Here is a 19,223-nt window from a genome sequence, read left to right as displayed (position 1 = left end):
GTTCTTTTCTAAAGGGACAATGGAAACATTCTAAATGTGATTCATTTCTGCAAGAGCTTAGTATCCAAGGAGCCAACTGACATAAATACCCATTGTACAGGTGGAGAAACCTACATGCGGAGTTTCTCATGAAGCCCTGAACTGTTAGCTCTCTAGGACCCCCTGGAAGGGCGTGTGTGAGTCCACATCGGTCTCCCGGTGGTTCTCAGCCAGAATTACAGTGAAGTTCTCCATTCTAGGTCAATTCTCAGCCTGCCTAGTTTATATTCATCAAAGCGCCATCAGCCAAAGAATTTTTTTTTTTTTTTTTAGCTGCACCGCATTGCATGCGGGATCTTAATTCTCTGATCGGGGATCAAACCCATGTCCCCTTCAGTGGAAGCCCAGAGTCTTAACCACCGGACCACCAGGGAAGTCCGAAAGAATATTTTTTTTAACTCATTACATTTTAAATACTGAAACCAAGAATGCAAAAATGATAAATAAATCTGTCTTCTAGTACAAACATATGACCACACTCACACACAAGCAGCCACCAGCCTGGAGGCGTCATACAGGAACGTAAGGCAAACGCTTGCCTTCTGGTAACCTCTGAGTTTTCCTAGTTTAAGGGACTCCAGAGGTAACTAAGTAACTACTTAATTACTTTTGTATTAAGTAACTACTTAATCTAACCTCTCTTCTAAGGGGAGGAAGAGGTAGTCTACCCGCCCAGTCACAGGCCCAAGGCCCAAGAGGGAGGAAGAGGTAGTCTACCCGCCCAGTCACAGGCCCAAGGCCCAAGAGGGAGGAAGAGGTAGTCTACCCGCCCAGTCACAGGCCCAAGGCCCAAGAGGGCTCTAGAGTCAGGCTCTGGATTAGTTCCAAATTCTGAATCCTGGCTAATGCTCAGGAAGCCTGAGGGAAGGAAGTGTATATTAAGCTTTTGATGACTAACAAATATAACATATATATATTTGCAGTACATGGCCCTCTCACTGGTGTGTGTGGCCTCTCCCGTTGCGGAGCACAGGCTCCGGATGCGCAGGCTCAGCGGCCATGGCTCACGGGCCCAGCCGCCCCGCGGCACGTGGGATCTTCCCGGACCGGGGCACGAACCCGCGTCCCCTGCATCGGCAGGCGGACTCTCAACCACTGCGTCACCAGGGAAGCCCAAATATAACCTATTTTTGGAAATGTTGGTTTCAACCTACTTAGGAAGCCCAAGTGTGGAGAGACTCACAGCAAGCATGGGGCCCAACACCTCCCCCATGAGAGTTTCCTCATCGTCGAGGGTGCTGAGGGGGCCTGTGAAGGACTCTGAGGCCGCAGCTCAGAGAGATGATTTCAACAAGCTTTGGGTTCTTTCCTCACTGTTGTCTTTCACATGTGCATCTCGTTATCAGCTGAGTGTTCAGCAGGTCTTTTCCCCAGGCTTCCTTGAGGTGTGTGGGTCACACGGCCTGCCTGGGCAGGGGAACAAAATTCCCACTCTGGGCAGCTGAGGTGCACTTGTGTCATCTCTCTTCTGCACCCCAGAGCACACCCCGCCTCCCGCCTCTTCCCAGCCCTTCCCCTGCACCACTTCTGCTCCGGCCTTGCTCCCAGATCCAGGTGCTATCTTATCCCAATTTTTAGGGATATTCTTGGCCCCAAATCAGTTCTTGATCAGGGGCTGAGGAAGGACTGCTGTGTTTCCACTTTCTCTCCAGAGAGTGCTCCTATTTCTTTCCTTGTCTCTCTCCTCTCTACCCTTCCCCCCCCTGCAAAACTCCAGCAGTGGGCAGAATAATGACCACCATCCCCCCCAAAAGATGTCCACCTACTCATCCTCAGAACATGTGAATATGTTACCTCACATGGCAAAAGGGATTTGCAGATGTGACTAAGTTAAATCTTTTTTTTTTTTTTAGCGGTACACGGGCCTCTCACTGCTGTGGCCTCTCCCGCCGCGGAGCACAGGCTCCGGACGTGCAGGCTCAGCGGCCATGGCTCACGGGTCCAACCGCTCCGCGGCACGTGGGATCTTCCCAGACCAGGGCACGAACCCACGTCCCCTGCATCGGCAGGCGGACTCTCAACCACTGAGCCACCAGGGAAGCCCTAAGTTAAATCTTGAGATGAGGAAAGGAGCCTGAATTATCCAGGTGGATTCAATGACTGGATCCCAGTGTCCTTATACAAGAAAGGCAGGAGGATTAGAGTCAATAGAAAGAGATGTGGTGATGGAAGGAGAGGAGAGAGACAGAGAAAAAGAAGGGAAAGGTGGGAGAAGAGAGAGAGAGATTTTACGCTGTTGGCTTTGAAGATGGAGAAAGAGGCCACAGGCCAAGGAACGCAGGTGGCCTCTGGAAGCTGGAGGCCGTAAGGAAAGGGATTCTCCTCTAGAGCCAAAAGGAACTAACCTCCCAACACCTTGATGTTAGTGAGACCCGTGTTGGACTTTGAATCCTCGGAACTGGAAGATAACACACTTGCACTGTTTTAAGCTACTAAGTTTGTGATCGTTTGTTAAAACAGCAATAGGAAACGAATACACCTCCCAAAACAAATATATAGACGGCAAACATCGGGAACACAGGAAGGTGGGAGGGAGGTCTACCAGAGCCTTTCTCTTCCTCATCTCCTCACTTCCCCTACCCAGTGTGACCTCAGTCTTGGCTCTGGTCCCCCATCAGCATCTGTCTGCATCTAACCTCTGACCCCAGACCAACTCCCCCTCCAGACAATGCCTCTCCTACCTGGGTAAAACTTGCAGCAAAAGTCACACAGAGACTCCCTTACCCCTTCTCCTCTGGCCACACTTCCTTCCGGGCAATCAGAGAAGAGCCACATCCTAGTTTACACACCAACAATCACAGAGGGTCAGAGGCAGCCCAGAAACCTGAGATAGATGCATTTGGTGCAACATCTTAGGGGAGAAAAGTGAATTCACTGACGTAATTATACGGAAAACATGTGTGAAGCATTACACCCAGGCAATTGCTTTGGACGCAAACTTCCATGTTAGGGATTCTGTGTGTGACCAAAGACAAAGACTCAGATTCATGACTTAAGGAATGTGACCTTTAAAAAAAACACCTGCACCTGCCTCTTGCCCTTGGTACAACAGGAACCAAGATAAATACCAGCTTCCAAATTTCCTCTTACAAAATAACTGTGGTATTATTGTTCACGCTTTATTAAGCACCTTAAATGCTCTAAGAGAGTAACTCCTATACCCAAGACCCAGGGGTGCCCCTGGGCCGTCCACACGAGGAACATTCAGGACCATGACAATGTGAGTGGACGAAGTAAGAGGCGGACAGGTGGAGTGGGTGATGTTGGCCACCAGCAGGAGCAGTCAGACCAGTGTTCTACCACCAGTGTGTGTACCTTGGCTGAAAAATTTGCAGAACAAATCGCTTGAAGGACAAAAGGTTTCTAAATTTCTCCTTTTAAAAACTTAGTTGAAAATACCTCACATCTCCTCAAAGGAGAGTTGGATGTTGCCAATTCTCATACAGAGAAAATTCTAATAATCATGGGCCAAAGTGGGAGACATTTTTTCCTTACATAAAAAGATAAGCAGGGCTTCCCTGGGGGCGCAGTGGTTGAGAGTCTGCCTGCCAAGGCAGGGGACGCGGGTTCGTGCCCTGGTCCGGGAAGATCCCACGTGCCGTGGAGCGGCTAGGCCCATGAGCCATGGTTGCTGAGCTTGTGCGTCCGGAGCCTGTGCTCCATAACGGGAGAGGCCACAACAGTGAGAGGCCCGCGTACTGCAAAAAAAAAAAAAGATAAGCAGACTTACCTGGTGGTGCAGTGGTTAAGAATCCACCTGCCAATGCAGGGGCCATGGGTTTGAGCCCTGGTCCAGGAGCATCCCACATGCCATGGAGCAACTATGCCCGTGCACCACAACTACTGAGGCTGGGGTCTAGAGCTGACCCACGTGCCACAACTACTGAAGTCCACATGCCTACAGCCCGTGTTCCAAAGCAAGAGAAGCCACTAAAATAAGAAGCCCGCGCACCGCAACAAAGAGTGCCTCCACTCAGGGCAGACAGCAGAAGGAAGAAGAACTACAATCCTGCAGCCTGTGGAACAAAAACCACATTCACAGAAAGATAGACAAGATGAAAAGGCAGAGGGGTATGTACCAGATGAAGGAACAAGATAAAACCCCAGAAAAAAAACTAAATGAAGTGGAGATAGGAAACCTTCCAGAAAAAGAATTCAGAATAATGATAGTGAAAATGATCCAGGACTTTGGGGAAAAAATGGCGGCAAAGATTGAGAAGATGCAAAAAATGTTTAACAAAGATCTAGAAGAATTAAAGAACAAACAAACAGAGATGAACAACACAATAACTGAAATGAAAAATACACTAGAAGTAATCAATAGCAGAATAACTGAGGCAGAAGAACGGATAAGTGACCTGGAAGACAGAATGGTGGAATTCACTGCTGTGGCACAGAATAAAGAAAAAAGAATGAAAAGAAATGAAGACAGCCTAAAAGACCTCTGGGACAGCATTAAACACAACAATATTTGCATTATAGGAGTCCCAGAAGGAGAAGAGACAGAGAAAGGACCCGAGAAAATATTTGAAGAGATTATACTTGAAAAGTTCCCTAACATGGCAAAGGAAATAGCCACACAAGTCCAGGAAGTGCAGAGAGTCCCATACAGGATAAACCCAAGGAGAAACACACCGAGACACATAGTAATCAAACCGGCAAAAATTAAAGACAAAGAAAAATTATTGAAAGCAGCAAGGGAAAAATGACAACATACAAGGGAACTCCCATAAGGTTAACAGCTGATTTCTCAGCAGAAACTCTACAAGCCAGAAGGGAGTGGCATGATATACTTAAAGAGATGAAAGGGAAGAACGTACAACCAAGATTACTCTACCCGGCAAGGATCTCATTCAGATTCGATGGAGAAATCAAAAGCTTTGCAGACAAGCAAAAGCTAAGAGAATTCAGCACCACCAAACCAGCTGTACAACAAATGCTAAAGGAACTTCTCTAAGTGGGAAACACAAGAGAAGAAAAGGACCTACAGAAACAAACCCAAAACAATTAAGAAAAGGGTAATAGGAACATATATATCGATTCTTACCTTAAATGTGAATGGATTAAATGCTCCAAACAAACGACAGAGGCTCGCTGAATGGATACAAAAACAAGACCCATATATATGCTGTCTACAAGAGACGCACTTCAGACCTAGGGACACATTCAGACTGAAAGTGAGGGGATGGAAAAAGATATTCCATGCAAATGGTAATCAAAAGAAAGCTGGAGTAGCAATACCCATATCAGATAAAATAGACTTTAAAATAAAGAATGTTACAAGAGACAAAGAAAGACACTACATAATGATCAAGGGATCAACCCAAGAAGGAGACATAACAATTATAAATATATATGCACCCAACATAGGAGCACATCAATACATAAGGCAACTGCTAACAGCTATAAAAGAGGAAATCGACAGTAACACAATACTACTGGGGGACTTTCACAGCTCACTTACACCAATGGACAGATCATCCAAACAGAAAATTAATAAGGAAAGACAAGCTTTAAATGACACAATAGACCAGATAGATTTAATTGATATTTATAGGACATTCCATCCAAAAACAGCAGATTATACTTTCTTCTCAAGTGTGCACGGAACATTCTCGAGGATAGATCACATCTTGGGACACAAGTCAAGCCTCGGTAAACTTAAGAAAATTGAAATCATGTCAAGTATCTTTTCTGACCACAACGCTATGAGATTAGAAATCAATTACAGGGAAAAAAACGTAAAAAACACAAACACATGGAGGCTAAACAATGTTACTAAATAACCAAGAGATCACTGAAGAAATCAAAGAGGAAATAAAAAAATACCTAGAGACAAATGATAATGAAAAGATGACAATCCAAAACCTATGGGATACAGCAAAAGCAGTTCTAAGAGGGAAGTTTACAGCTATACAATCCTACCTCAAGAAACAAGAAAAATCTCAAATAAACAATCTAACCTTACACTTAAAGGAACTAGAGAAAGAAGAACAAACAAAACCTAAAGTTAGCAGAAGGAAAGAAATCATAAAGATCAGAGCAGAAATAAATGAAATAGAAACAAAGAAAACAATAGCAAAGTCAATAAAAGTAAAAGCTGGTTCTTTGAGAAGATAAACCATTAGCCAGACTCATCAAGAAAAAGAGGGAGAGGACTCAAATCAATAAAATTAGAAATGAAAAAGGAGAAGTTTCAACAGACACAGTAGAAATACAAAGCATCCTAAGAGACTACTAGAAGCAACTCTATGCCTATAAAATGAACAACCTGGAAGAAATGGGCAAATTCTTCGAAGGGTATAACTTTCCAAGACTGAACCAAGAAGAAATAGAAAATATGAACAGACCAAACACAAGTAATGAAATTGAAAGTGTGATTAAAAATCTTCCAACAAACAAAAGTCCAGGACCAGATAGCTTCACAGGTGAAGTCCATCAAACGTTTAGAGGAGAGCTAACACCCATCCTTCTCAAACTCTTCCAAAAGATTGCAGAGGAAGGAACACTCCCAAACTAATTCTATGAGGTACCAAAACCAGACAAAGGTACTACAAAAAAAGAAAATTACAGACCAAAATCACTGATACTATAGATGCAAAACTCCTCAACAAAATACTAGCAAACAGAATCCAACAACGTATTAAAATGATCATACACCATGATCAAGTGGGATTTATCCCAGGGATGCAAGGATTCTTCAATATACGCAAATCAATCAATGTGATACACCACAGTAACAAATTGAAAAATAAAAACCATATGTTCAACTCAATAGATGCAGAAAAACTTTTGACAAAATTCAACACCCATTTCTGATAAAAACTCTCCAGAAAGTGGGCATAGAGGGACCCTACCTCAACATAATAAAGGCCATATACGACAAACCCACAGCAAACATCATTCTCAATGGTGAAAACTTGAAAGCATTTCCTCTAAGATCAGGAACAAGACAAGGATGTCCACTCTCGCCACTATTATTCAACATAGTTTTGGAAGTCCTAGCCACAGCAATCAGAGAAGAAAAAGAAATAAAAGGAATACACATTGGAAAAGAAGAAGTAAAACTGTCACTGTTTGCAGATGACATGATACTATACATAGAGAATCCTAAAGATGCCACCAGAAAACTACTAGAGTTAATCAATGAATTTGCTAAAGTTGCAGGATACAAACTTAATGCACAGAAATCTCTTGCATTCCTATACACTAATGACGAAAATTCTGAAAGAGAAATTAAGAAAACACTCCCATTTACCACTGCAACAAAAAGAATAAAATACCTAGGAATAAACCTACCTAGGGAGACAAAAGACCTATATGCAGAAAACTATAAGACACTGTTGAAAGAAATTAAAGATGATAACAACAGATGGAGAGATATAGTATGTTCTTGGATTGGAAGAATCAATATTGTGAAAATGACTATACTACCCAAAGCAATCTACAAATTCAATGCAATCCCTATCAAATAACCAAAGGCATTTTTTACAGAACTAGAACAAAAAATCTTTAAATTTGTATGGAGACACAAAAGACCCCGAACAGCCAAAGCAGTATTGAGGGAAGAAAACGGAGCTGGAGGAATCAGACTCCCTGACTTCAGACTATACTACAAAGCCAGAGTAATCAAGACAATATGGTACCGGCACAAAAACAGAAATATAGATCAATGGAACAGGATGGAAAGCCTAGAGATAAACCCACACACATATGGTCAACTAATCTATGACAAAGGAGGCAAGGATATACAATGGAGAAAAGACAGCCTCTTCAATAAGTGGTGCTGGGAAAACTGGACAGTTACTTGTAAAAGACTGAAATTAGAACACTCCCTAACACCATACACAAAAATAAACTCAAAATGGATTAAAGACATAAATGTAAGACCAGATACTATAAAACTCTTAGAGGAAAACATAGGAAGAACACTCTATGACATAAATCACAGCAAGATCTTTTTTGACCCACCTCCTAGAGTAATGGAAATAAGAAAAAAAATAAACAAATGGGACCTAATGAAACTTCAAAGCTTTTGCACAGCAAAGGAAACCATAAACAAGACCAAAAGACAACCCTCAGAATGGGAGAAAATATTTGCAAATGAATCAATGGACATAGGATTAATCTCCAAAATATATAAACAGCTCATGCAGCTCAATATTAAAAAAACAAACCACCCAATCCAAAAATGGGCAGAAGACCTAAATAGACATTTCTCCGAAGAAGACATACAGAAGGCCAAGAAGCACATGAAAAGCTGTTCAACATCACTAATTATTAAGGAAATGCAAATCAAAGCTACATGAGGTATCACCTCACACCAGTTAGAATGGGCATCATCAGAAAAATCTACAAACAACAAATGCTAGAGAGGGTGTGGAGAAAAGGGAACCCTCTTGCACTGTTGGTGGGAATGTAAATTGATACAGCCACTATGGAGAACAGTATGGAGGTTCTTTAAAAAACTAAAAATAGAATTACCATATGACCCAGCAATCCCACTACTGGGCATATACCCAGAGAAAACCATAATTCAAAAAGACACATGCACCCCAGTATTAATTGCAGCACTATTTACAATAGCCAGGTCATGGAAGCAACCTAAATGCCCATCGACAGATGAATGGATAAAGAAGAGGTGGTACATATATACAATGGAATATCACTCAGCCACAAAAAGGAACGAGATTGGGTCATTTGCAGAGACGTGGATGAATCTAGAGACTGTCATACAGAGTGAAGTAAGTCAGAAAGAGAAAAACAAATATCGCATATTAATGCATATATGTGGAATCTAGGAAAATGGTACAGATGAACCCGTTTGCAGGGCAGAAATTGAGACACAGATGTAGAGAACAAATGTATGGAAACCAAGGGGGGAAAAGCAGCGGGGGTGGTGGTAGTGGTGGTGAGATGAATTGGGAGATTGGGATTGACATGTATACCCTGATGTGTATAAAATGGATGACTAATAAGAACCTGCTGAATAAAAAAATAAATAAAAGAAAAACTAAAAAAAAGAGTAGCCCCTGCTCACCACAACTAGAGAAAGCCCACACGCAGCAATGAAGACCCAGCACAGCCAATAAATAAATAAATAAATAATATAAATAAATTTAACAACAACAGAAAAGGTAAGCAATGCCCTCCAGGAAATCTTTTTGGGGATCAGGAGCCTCAGAGAAAGCTGCCCATCAGATTTTCCAGTATCTTTCACATTTCAAATGGACACAAATGAACTAAGCCAATCACAAAAGTACAGGCGTTGAATGATGCTTCTTATATGAGGTTCCTAGAGCAGTCAAATTCACGGAGACAGAAACTATTGTAGAATGGCGATCGCTAGCGGCTGGAGAGGAGGGAATGGGAGTTTTTTTGTTTGTTTGTTTGTTTGTTTTAATGGGCATGAAGTTTTCGTTCTAGAGGATGAAAGAAGTTCTGGAGATGGATGGATGGTAGTGGTGGATGCACAACTATATGAATATACTTAATGCCATTGAACTGTATACTGAAAATGGTAAATTTTATGTGATGTATATTTTAACAAAAAAACCCAGTCCTATAAACACACATGCGCAACTCACACCCCACAACTCTACCGCATACTGTTTCCTCACCCTGAACCACAGCCATTAATACCTAAGACCTTTCTTATTTTGAATGACTCCTTGCATTGGTTGCAAAGCAGAAGGCAGAGAAACAAGCATCTCGGGAAGCAGCCGGGCCCTGGAACACCCCACCCTTCCAGCGGCCGCCCTGAGGGCGGGACTTCACTGGATTGGCCAAGGAGAAGCCCCTCCCTACCTCATTTGAAAGTGATGGTCAAGATCGCAGCGCTGCAGGACCTGCGCGCAGTGCTCTGTGAACGGGCAGGTCACCAGCAGCTTGTTGAGGAGCTTGTTGACCAGGATGCTCGATTTCTTGCAGTGCTGCAGGATCACAGGCTTGCGATCCACAGGGCAGAAGTCCTTTTCCACCAGGAAGTTGGTGAGGCAGGGTGTGCAGTAGGTGTGTCCGCAGGGAGTGTCCAGAGGGTCCAGCAGAGCTTGCAGGCAGATGTGGCAAATGAGGTCATCGTCCACTTCTTCCGTGTAGGTGTAGAAGTGGTTTTCCTCAGGGGCGTGGGCTTGGCCGCACACCACACACGGGGGGGCAGGGATGGCATCTGGGTCCTCAGCAGGGTCCAGCTGGTTCATGGTTGACTGGGAGGGGGCAGGGCAGTGTGACAGGAAACCGACCCAGGAAAACGATGTATCCTCCGGAGAGAATCAAGATCTTCTAGGAGCCATTCACAAACCTAAAAGAGAACAAGACTACTTATCTTGGTTATAGATGGGAGGCAGTGCTGCCAGGGGACAGAGCTGGGCCGTGACTCAGAAGGCCAGGGCTGAATGCCCACTCAGGTGACCGACATGACCTGGGGCCAGCAGCCTTGCCTCCTTATGCCTCAGTTTAACCACCTATACCAGCAGGAATAATATTTCCCTTTAATGTCCTCATGTTGATGTAGTGAAAATTATTGGGGTAAGATCTGGGAAATGCCCAGAAATACACCCTATGAAATGTAATTTGTTAACAAAATAGCCCAGTGATTTATAAAACTCTCTGTCAGAGCAGGACAAGAAGAAAACCAGTTAACGCTGATGGCTTTCTCGTATCTGTCTTCCTTACCGTTCTCCAAAACTCAGAAAATATAGGACCTCAGAGTCTTCAGCTAAATCATCTGAGAAGAAATGAGAGCTCTTTGGGCAGTCGTATTTTTACGATGACGAAAGCATTGCTTTCTTCTGTATGCGTTTCATTTACTCAGTCATGTAGTGGTAAAGTGGGTCCTGGAGCCATACTGCCTGGGCCAATCCCACCACCACTGTGCGCCAATGATTTAAGCCTCTGTTTCCATGTCTGTAAAGTGGGGACAGACTACCTCAGAGGGTTGTTGTGAGGATTAAATGAGATATGAGGCATAAAGGTCTTAGAATTATGCCTGGAATATAGTAAGTGTCCAATAAATATGAACTATTCTTACATGTATTTGTTACTGAAGTCCTTCTGTCTCCAGTCTAGCTCAGTTGGCCTGGAAACTGAAAGCTATAGTTCCTCCAAGGGGTCTTTTTGCTTTGTTCTCATAGTTGTCTTTCATTCAATTATATATATATTTTTTCAAACTAGCAGAATACTATCACACTATGTATTTTCCTTTAGTATCAGAGTTTAAAATGGAGTTTTCAACATGCCTGATTAACATCTAGGAAGTCTCCTGATCAGTCAATAAACATATTTTTTGGCCTTCAGTCATTTTTGTTAATGAGCTGCAGTAATGTGAGATGAATAACAATGATAATCATAAACATCTCTGTTTTCAAAAAACATTTTTTGAGCACCAACCTTGAGCTAGGTAATGAGTTGCCTATGGGGGAGACTTTCAAGAGAGCTTTAAAGGACATGCCTGCCCTCATGGAGTCCCCAGTCCGGAGGAGGTGGACATGAACACAGTAATGAGAAGCCTGGGTAAGCAGTGCAAACAGAGGTCAACGCTCATGACAACAAAGAATCCTGCAATACCCCAGCCCCCAACTCAACTTTCTTCTTTTCTGAAAGTAAATAAAATAACTTTAAGCTTTCCACAGGAACATAAGGACACATGAATAACCTAACAGGAAACTAGCCACGTTTGGAAACAGCACAGCAGTCATTAACTGCCTTGCAGTTTTTTCTTTTTCTTTTCAAATGAAGTCCGAGGTTGTTTGTACGAACATAGCCTTATCTCAAAAAGAAAATACATTGACTTCAACCTTTCACTGAGTCAGCTTCGTGTTTACATTTCTGTACTGCAGTAATATGGCTTGAAGAACGCTCTGGTCAAGAGGTAGAAGTAAAGTACCCTGAATGTGAAACATTTAGAAATCATAGCATTTTATTTAGCATCAAAAGAGACCACAGGCAGCTAAGGTAGAAGGTGCAGGAGGGGGTGAAGTTGTTTCTAGTCAAATTTCATGGAAACCTACACAGCTGCTCTTTGTCGTCAAGGCTGATAGAAGGTACTGGAACCACACAGGAAATGCTTTAAGTGGCATGAAAAACGGTTGAAAAACATGAAAATGGAAATGGGCCACCCAAAGGTTATCATCTGCTATAGGAAAAGAAGTTCACATATTTTGAACTAAAGCTCTAGATATTTAGACCTGGAAGAGTTGGGTCACATACTCCCACATGTTCTTTCTTGTTGTGCAGTACTGGAGACTGCTAGGAATGCAGATGATAGCTCTGGTTGGACAAGTGGAAAAACAACGTCACATTTCTAGGCCATTCCCTTGTTGGTGAAAAGGTGGAGTTGGACCAGAGTTTTGGTTTTCACTCTGCTCTGGAAGGGGTGTCAGTTGCCTCAGGGTCTTCCAGGGAAGGGAAAGGGGGATGGTGGGCTGTGTCCACTTTTCCACTCCACCCAGACCCAGCTCCACTTTTATTTCACACGTTAGATTCCTCATAATATTTGGTTCAAAGCACCGTGGCTTAAGTAAAAAAAAAAAAAAAAAAGGCAAACCATCAGACTAGATACTATGAAATCCCTTTCAGAAATAGAGTTCTATGTATCTGTGCTAATAAAGTGTAGGTGTTTTATTTTGGGGTGGTTGGCTTTTGGGAAAATCTTTTTTTTTTTTCTTTATAACAGCTTTTTGAGTATGCCAGGCACCATGTGCCAAGCACTATGCTGGGGCCTTATATATATTATGTTATTTAATCCTTACAAATCCCCAGGGATTTTGTTTTGTTTTTAATTTAACAGATGAGGAAACTGAGGTGCAGTAGGTAAGTAACTTGTCAGTTGCACAAAAAGAGAAACAAACCAGCAAGGGCTCCTGACTCCTTACGGCTCTTCACCATTTTGCCACTTTTCTCCCAGCATCTTTTTTTGATCATGACCAGTGAGAATCCCAAAATGTAACTAACTAAATAAAAGAGCCCCAGGAAATTAGAAGGTGAAAAATCTCTTTAGGCCACATCGCAGATGGGTTTTCCCAAGATCTCTGAATAAAAAGATTCTTTGACTTTACTGAGTGTTAAAATGCCTGACACAGGATGAGTGAATTGGGGCGAGCAAAAACAGCAGGTTTTAGCTCCAACGCTAATTTGTTTTTGTTTGCTTTCTTTTTTATCTGAGACCAATTTGAAGTCCCTAGCAATCGTCCCTATGAGAAAACCAGATTCTTCACATAATATTCATGTAAACACTGCTGTATATATTTTTCAACTTCGCTTTAGACCAAATAAAGCCTATATGAATAGACACAGATTAAAAGAGCACCGGCTGACAAACAGTTTGGGCTCTAAAGAAAGAACTAGGTAGACTTTAAAAAAATATGATTCGTATAATTTACCTGACGTTTCTTATTTCCAGTTTACATCTTATAAGCATGGATGATGTATCATGTTTTGAGACATATATGTGCCTTGCTGATGAACTGAGAGGAAATTATCAAAAATCATTAAGGCTTAAAAGGTAAACTCTTTTCTCCCCTAAAAGTGAGCGAGAGGGCCTATCCATCCGCATCAGTCAGTGTGTCAGCTGTCAGCACCCTGATCCTGGCTGGGGTAAGGCACGGGAGCCGCAGGGTGGCTCTTTTGCAGTTTGGAGTGAAAAAGAGCAGGAAGTAGATTGCCTCCTTGGGTGTGTGGTTTGGGGTGGAACTCTTATTCTGCCTTGATACAATGCTCTTGTGACTCAGGAACCATTTTTTCCTCCTTCTCCTCTTATGTGGGGGTGGAAGAGACACCCGAGGGGACTTTTTACAGAGATGTGTAGTCCACCAATGGCACGCCAGGAAGTACCAGGGAAAATAACAAAATCTCCATTTCTGTTTGTCCTTAATCCCTGCTTCCTTTCCCACTGGTTTATCTTGCCTGAAATCTGTCCAGAACTTTTCCTACCTAACTTTCAAATTCTAAAGGTTTGCGGCTTGTCAACAAAGATACATTTCATAGCAAACGTGAATCAGCACCGCCCTCGGCCAGGAGGGTCGTTAGAGGTCATAGGTGCACTGTCGCCTGTGCTGGAAAATTCAATAGACTGAAGACTGAATATCCTTAAGAACAGGCTTCAGGAGGGAGATGAAGAGGTATAAACTTCCAGCTACAAAATGAAGGAGTCAGGGGGTGAAATAATACAGTCAATAATAGTGTGTAGGATCTTCATATGGTGACATATCCTAACTAGATTATCGTGGTGAACATCTTGTAATGTCTAGAAATATCAAGTCACTATGCAGCGTACCAGGAACTAACATGGTGCTGTAGGTCAATCATACTTCAACAAACGAACAAACTCAGAGAAAAAGAGATCAGATTTATGGTTACCAGAGTCGGGGGAAGGGGGGTGGGTCAAGGTGGTCAAAAGATACAAATTTCCGGTTATAGGATAAATAAGCACTAGGGATGTAATGTACAACGTGATTAATAAAGTCAACACTGCCATACGTTACATATTAAAGAGAGTAAATCCTAAGAATTCTCATCACAAGGAAAACAATTTTTTCCTTTATTTTATATCTATATGAGATGATGAATGTTCACTAAATTTACTGTGGTAATCATTTCATGACGTATGTATGTCAAATTATAATGCTGTATACTTTATACAGAACTGTATGTCAATTATATCTCAATAAAACTGGATGATAAAAAAGCGCACACACAAAAGAACAGCCTTTGGGATATAGCTTATTTGGAAGTAGAAAAAAAATTTGTATGAGATAACCTATCAGAACAATGGGGTCCCTGGTGGCTACTGTCCCACTAAGGTTCCTTTAAATGCACACTGCCTTTATAGAAAATGGTTATCTGATGTAGTCAGAATAATCCATGTACTCCACTTTGGACAGGTGCTATAAACACGTCATCTGGCATGCTGCACTGACATTTTCACATTTTCCTTCTACTGAAAGGTCAAGACATGACTCTAAAGCATCTCTTGAATAGTTGCGTGAGTCACATGCGCTACTCAAACAATAGTAATGGGACCTCATGCTATTAAAAAGAATGTATCCTTGTAGTCAAATGGCAGCATGTCTCGCATTGGTACTTTACCCTTGACAAACACGAATCATGGTAGCCAGAAACTTTTTGGGTTGAAAGGGAGCCTCGAGAGATGGTCCTTAGATTAAATAGGCCTTTATTACTTTATAAAATAGATCATTCTTCCTTTGGATACCTCTAATCTCCTAGGGAGGGAAAGTCCATATATTGACCAAAAATTTGCCTCCCTGGAACTCACCCACCCCCTCATGGGTGCCATTTAGAATATGTCTAATTCCTTAAATCCCTCAATTATAGGAAGACAGCCCCCAAGCCCTCCCCTAGGTTCAGTAGCCTTAGGTGCATCTGACATTCCTTCAGGTTTCCTTCAGACTCCAAGAGGCTGACCACACCCTTCTGCAAGCTCCCAACTTAACAGTGTCCTCCCTACAATGTATGGATAGCAACCAGGACAGAATGAAGCGGGAATTAACCAACTGCTCCCACAGCCGAAGACTGCATCTGTTTTCTTGGTGGCAATACACGCCCCGGCTGTTGCTGCGGTCCCATCGGGGCTGAGCACAGGACACTGCCCTGAGGCCTGAAGGAATCTATTAGTAATTCTTGGCCACAGAGGGGAAAAAAAATGAAGGGTAATAAAGTAGAGAAGTAAATACTTTTAAAAGCAAAAGCAAGGGCTAGGAACAGTTTAGAAAATGCAAAGATATTTAGTGGCATTAGTTAGATTGATATAAACAGCATAAAGTCCTTAATGGCTAAACAGTTCCAGTATTAGAATTCTCAGCGTATAATCTGATCTGAAGAACGGATGGTATTTGGGGAATTTGGAGCTCTCCCATTTGTCTGTAAGCATTCCTTTATTTTGACAACCCTTGTTGTCCTAAAATATCCTGACATATGTAACACAAAAGAAATGGAAATCATTGAAAGAAATGGTAAATCCGAGATAATTTTTCCTATGCAGAGCATAAACATTGACGAGCTTTCACTGAAATTCACTAATAAATGAAAAAATTAAAATAGTGGCAGGCCAAGGGCAGATGACGGTGGGGTGGGCGATGGGATAAACTAGAAATCCTGAAGCTCCAGATGCTCTTTGAGAAGGATAGTGTGTGAGGAGCCTTATTAGTCAGGCACCTTGGACCATTAGCGTTCTCCCCTTATCTGTCAGAAAGCCTTGCTTCTGGAAAATTCCTACTTAGCCTATGCCAAACAGTGTCAGAAAAAATCCACTGAAGACATTCCTAGATAACAGATACTTTTATCCCATGGCACTATGTGGTCCGTGTTGCAGCCTAAGGCAAAAGGAAATGTGAGTACTGATATACATGTTTTTGTGTATTTTTTTAATGGTTAATTTTTCCCCAGATCACTAAGACAGTTGAAAAAATGTGGGAAACATGAAAAATATGTATATTAAATGTACAACGTTATTTTAAGTTTAAATATTTTACTTATACTAAAACCAAAATTTTTTCCCCATAGTTTCATTTTCCTGGCTTTAAAGGAAGCAAACCCATCAATACTATTTTCAAAATCTACCTCTTTGCCTGTCTGATTTTCAGTTGAGGAAATTGCCATGTTTTTTTTTTTTTTTTTTTTTTTTACGCGGGCCTCTCACTGCCATGGCCTCTCCCGTTGCAGAGCACAGGCTCTGGACGCGCAGGCTCAGCGGCCACGGCTCACGGGCCCAGCCGCTCCGCGGCATGTGGGATCTTCCCGGACCGGGACACGAACCCGTGTCCCCTGCATCGGCAGGCGGACTCTCAACAACTGCGCCACCAGGGAAGCCCGAAATTGCCATGTTTGACAAAGTGATAATCTTAAATAACCTTTAGATAACTTGAGCTACCAATCCTTGTCTTTATTTAAATTCTGATCACCATGGATTTTTTTGCATTAATTTTGGTTTTTAAAAATAATACATTAAAATATTATCTATAGGGATTACTAGGTTTTTTTTGGTGCCCCCTTAAAATCTGCACCCTAAGGTGAGCGCCTCATTTGCCCCACCTACTCATGGCCCTGTCACTGTTATTTTTAGAGACTCAGGTAGAGAGAGTAGGGTGTTGAGGCGGTGGTTAGGACCCAGATCAGCTTCCAACACCTCCTGTGGGCCTCAATCTTTTCCTTGCACCTGCCCTGGTTCCCAGCCAGGTGCAACAGCAAAAGTGGAGAATTACAACCTTGTCACAGGTGTGCCACTAAATTTTAACCAAGGTCTAAATTGACTGCTCTGATCGTTATACTTGATAGATGCACCAGGTGAGCCGTTTGCTGAAGGGCTCATGAGGCAAGAGGAAGAACTGGCTTCAAATGAGAGGAAGAAAGTGTAACCTACAGCCAGGTCCCCAAAATGATCACAAAACTATTGGATCCTGAAAGAGCTTTGTTCTGTGAGTGTATAGGAAAGCCCAGTCAAGTGATAGAAACCGTCCTCTAGAGCAAGGACACTCTGTGGCTATACAAACAGCATGAGACTCTGCCCTACTGTAGTCAGTGTGCTTCATAATTTTTGCTGACTTATTTAATGTTCCAAATCTTTGACTCCCTTCAACCAGCCTTAATGTTTTACAGTGTGTCTCAAACACGTAAAGACTTAGAATCCCTTAGTCTTTCCCTTCAAGAAACTATGCTTGTGGGGTTGGGGGGGAGGGATAAACTAGGAGGTTGGGATTAACATATACACACTACTATATATAAAATAAATAACCAACAAGGATCTACTGTATAGCACAGGGAACTATATTTAATATTTTCTAATAACCTATAAGGGAAGAGAATCTGAAGAAGAATATCTATATTACTGAATCGCTGTGCTGTACACCTGAAAGCAACATGATATTGTAAATCAACTATCCTTCAATTAAAATTTTTTTTTTAAATCCAAGATGAATTAGCCATTCAAACAAAACTGAGCTTAAGGTTTTCCTGTTGTTGATGATACTTTAAAATCTGGATGAAGCTGCTCAGGGCAGAAAGGCTGCAGAGTTGGTTTGAAACTGGTCACTAAAGGCACACCTCACTCAGTTCAGAGATCACAGTCACAGCCAGAAACACCATCTGGGACCATGAAGACCAGAAATACACCCACAGAGGAATAGGGTGGACTAGTGCCAATACATTCTTCACACCAGTGGCCTCGTCTCTCTTTCTAAAATGATTATCTAGCAGGCATGTTTGTCTAACCACTGCCATAGCTCCGGCTTCAACTCTTAAATTAGATTATTGGGGGAAAGTAATTGCCAAAGTTAGGGCAAACTCTATCTTCCTCTATTAAACAAAGTAAATTTACAGTTACATTTTAAATTATAGATAAATTATGTGAGACTGGGAGATATCAAAGTGCCATCAGTTTTTTTAATAAATACCAACTGGTGGCGCAGTGGTTGGGAGTCCGCCTGCCGATGCAGGGGACGCGGGTTCATGCCCCGGTCTGGGAAGATCCCACATGCCGCGGAGCGGCTGGGCCCGTGAGCCATGGCCGCTGAGCCTGCGCGTCCGGAGCCCGTGCTCCACAGCGGGAGAGGCCACAGCAGTGAGAGGCCCGCGTACCGCAAAAAAAAAAAACAAACAAAAACCAACTGTGAACTAAGGTGTATAAGAGGATGAAGAAATGCTCTGTGGGCTATTCCTTAGCTTATAGACACCTATGTAATAGGGAGAAATTAGTGCTTTAGTGACCTGAATAAAACTAGTCACACATGGGATAAAAACTGTCTTTGAACCAAGAGCCTAGGTTGGAAGTGGAGGCTGGGAAGGCAGGGGCGCCATATGCATTGCAGAGGACAGACAGAGGGAACAGAGGGAGGGCAGGTGCGTATGAGCTGCTGCAAAGGTCAAGGTGAGCTCTGCTCCTACTTAATATCTAAATCAGTGTTCTCGGAGAGAGTAAGCAATTCATTAACGCAGGCTGTGAATGACACTAGTCTGCATAGTGTTGCCAACACTAGAAAAGACAGAAAAAATATATATAAATGGTCTTTAAAGAAGTTGAAATATGGTCAGGAAATGAAAGAACTGAACTAAAAGGAGACAATGTAATATATCTGGAGTCAATAACTGAGAACATAGATGTTCAGAAAGTGGGGAAAACAAGGGAAGTGTTAAGTGAGAAGAGTCCCGGGTGGCAAGCCAATTAGATGCAAGTT

At 42.4% G+C, this 19,223-nt stretch overlaps 1 protein-coding gene across 4 annotated transcripts in view; it reads right to left on the bottom strand.

Annotated features, from left to right (window-relative positions):
* The window catches only part of LNX1 (ligand of numb-protein X 1), a 200,365-nt gene that overhangs the window by 110,842 nt on the left and 70,300 nt on the right, over positions 1-19,223 (bottom strand). For all 4 annotated transcript variants that reach the window (XM_060148166.1, XM_060148163.1, XM_060148164.1 and 1 more), the window contains exon 2: positions 9,847-10,339. In XM_060148166.1, the coding sequence (XP_060004149.1) occupies positions 9,847-10,238 (392 nt within the window). In that variant the 5' untranslated portion in view covers positions 10,239-10,339. The remainder of the gene's footprint in view (positions 1-9,846; positions 10,340-19,223) is intronic.

Source organism: Lagenorhynchus albirostris, chromosome 4 (assembly GCF_949774975.1).
Source record: "Lagenorhynchus albirostris chromosome 4, mLagAlb1.1, whole genome shotgun sequence".
Taxonomy (NCBI): domain Eukaryota; kingdom Metazoa; phylum Chordata; class Mammalia; order Artiodactyla; family Delphinidae; genus Lagenorhynchus; species Lagenorhynchus albirostris.
This window is presented reverse-complemented; position numbering and strand designations above follow the sequence as displayed.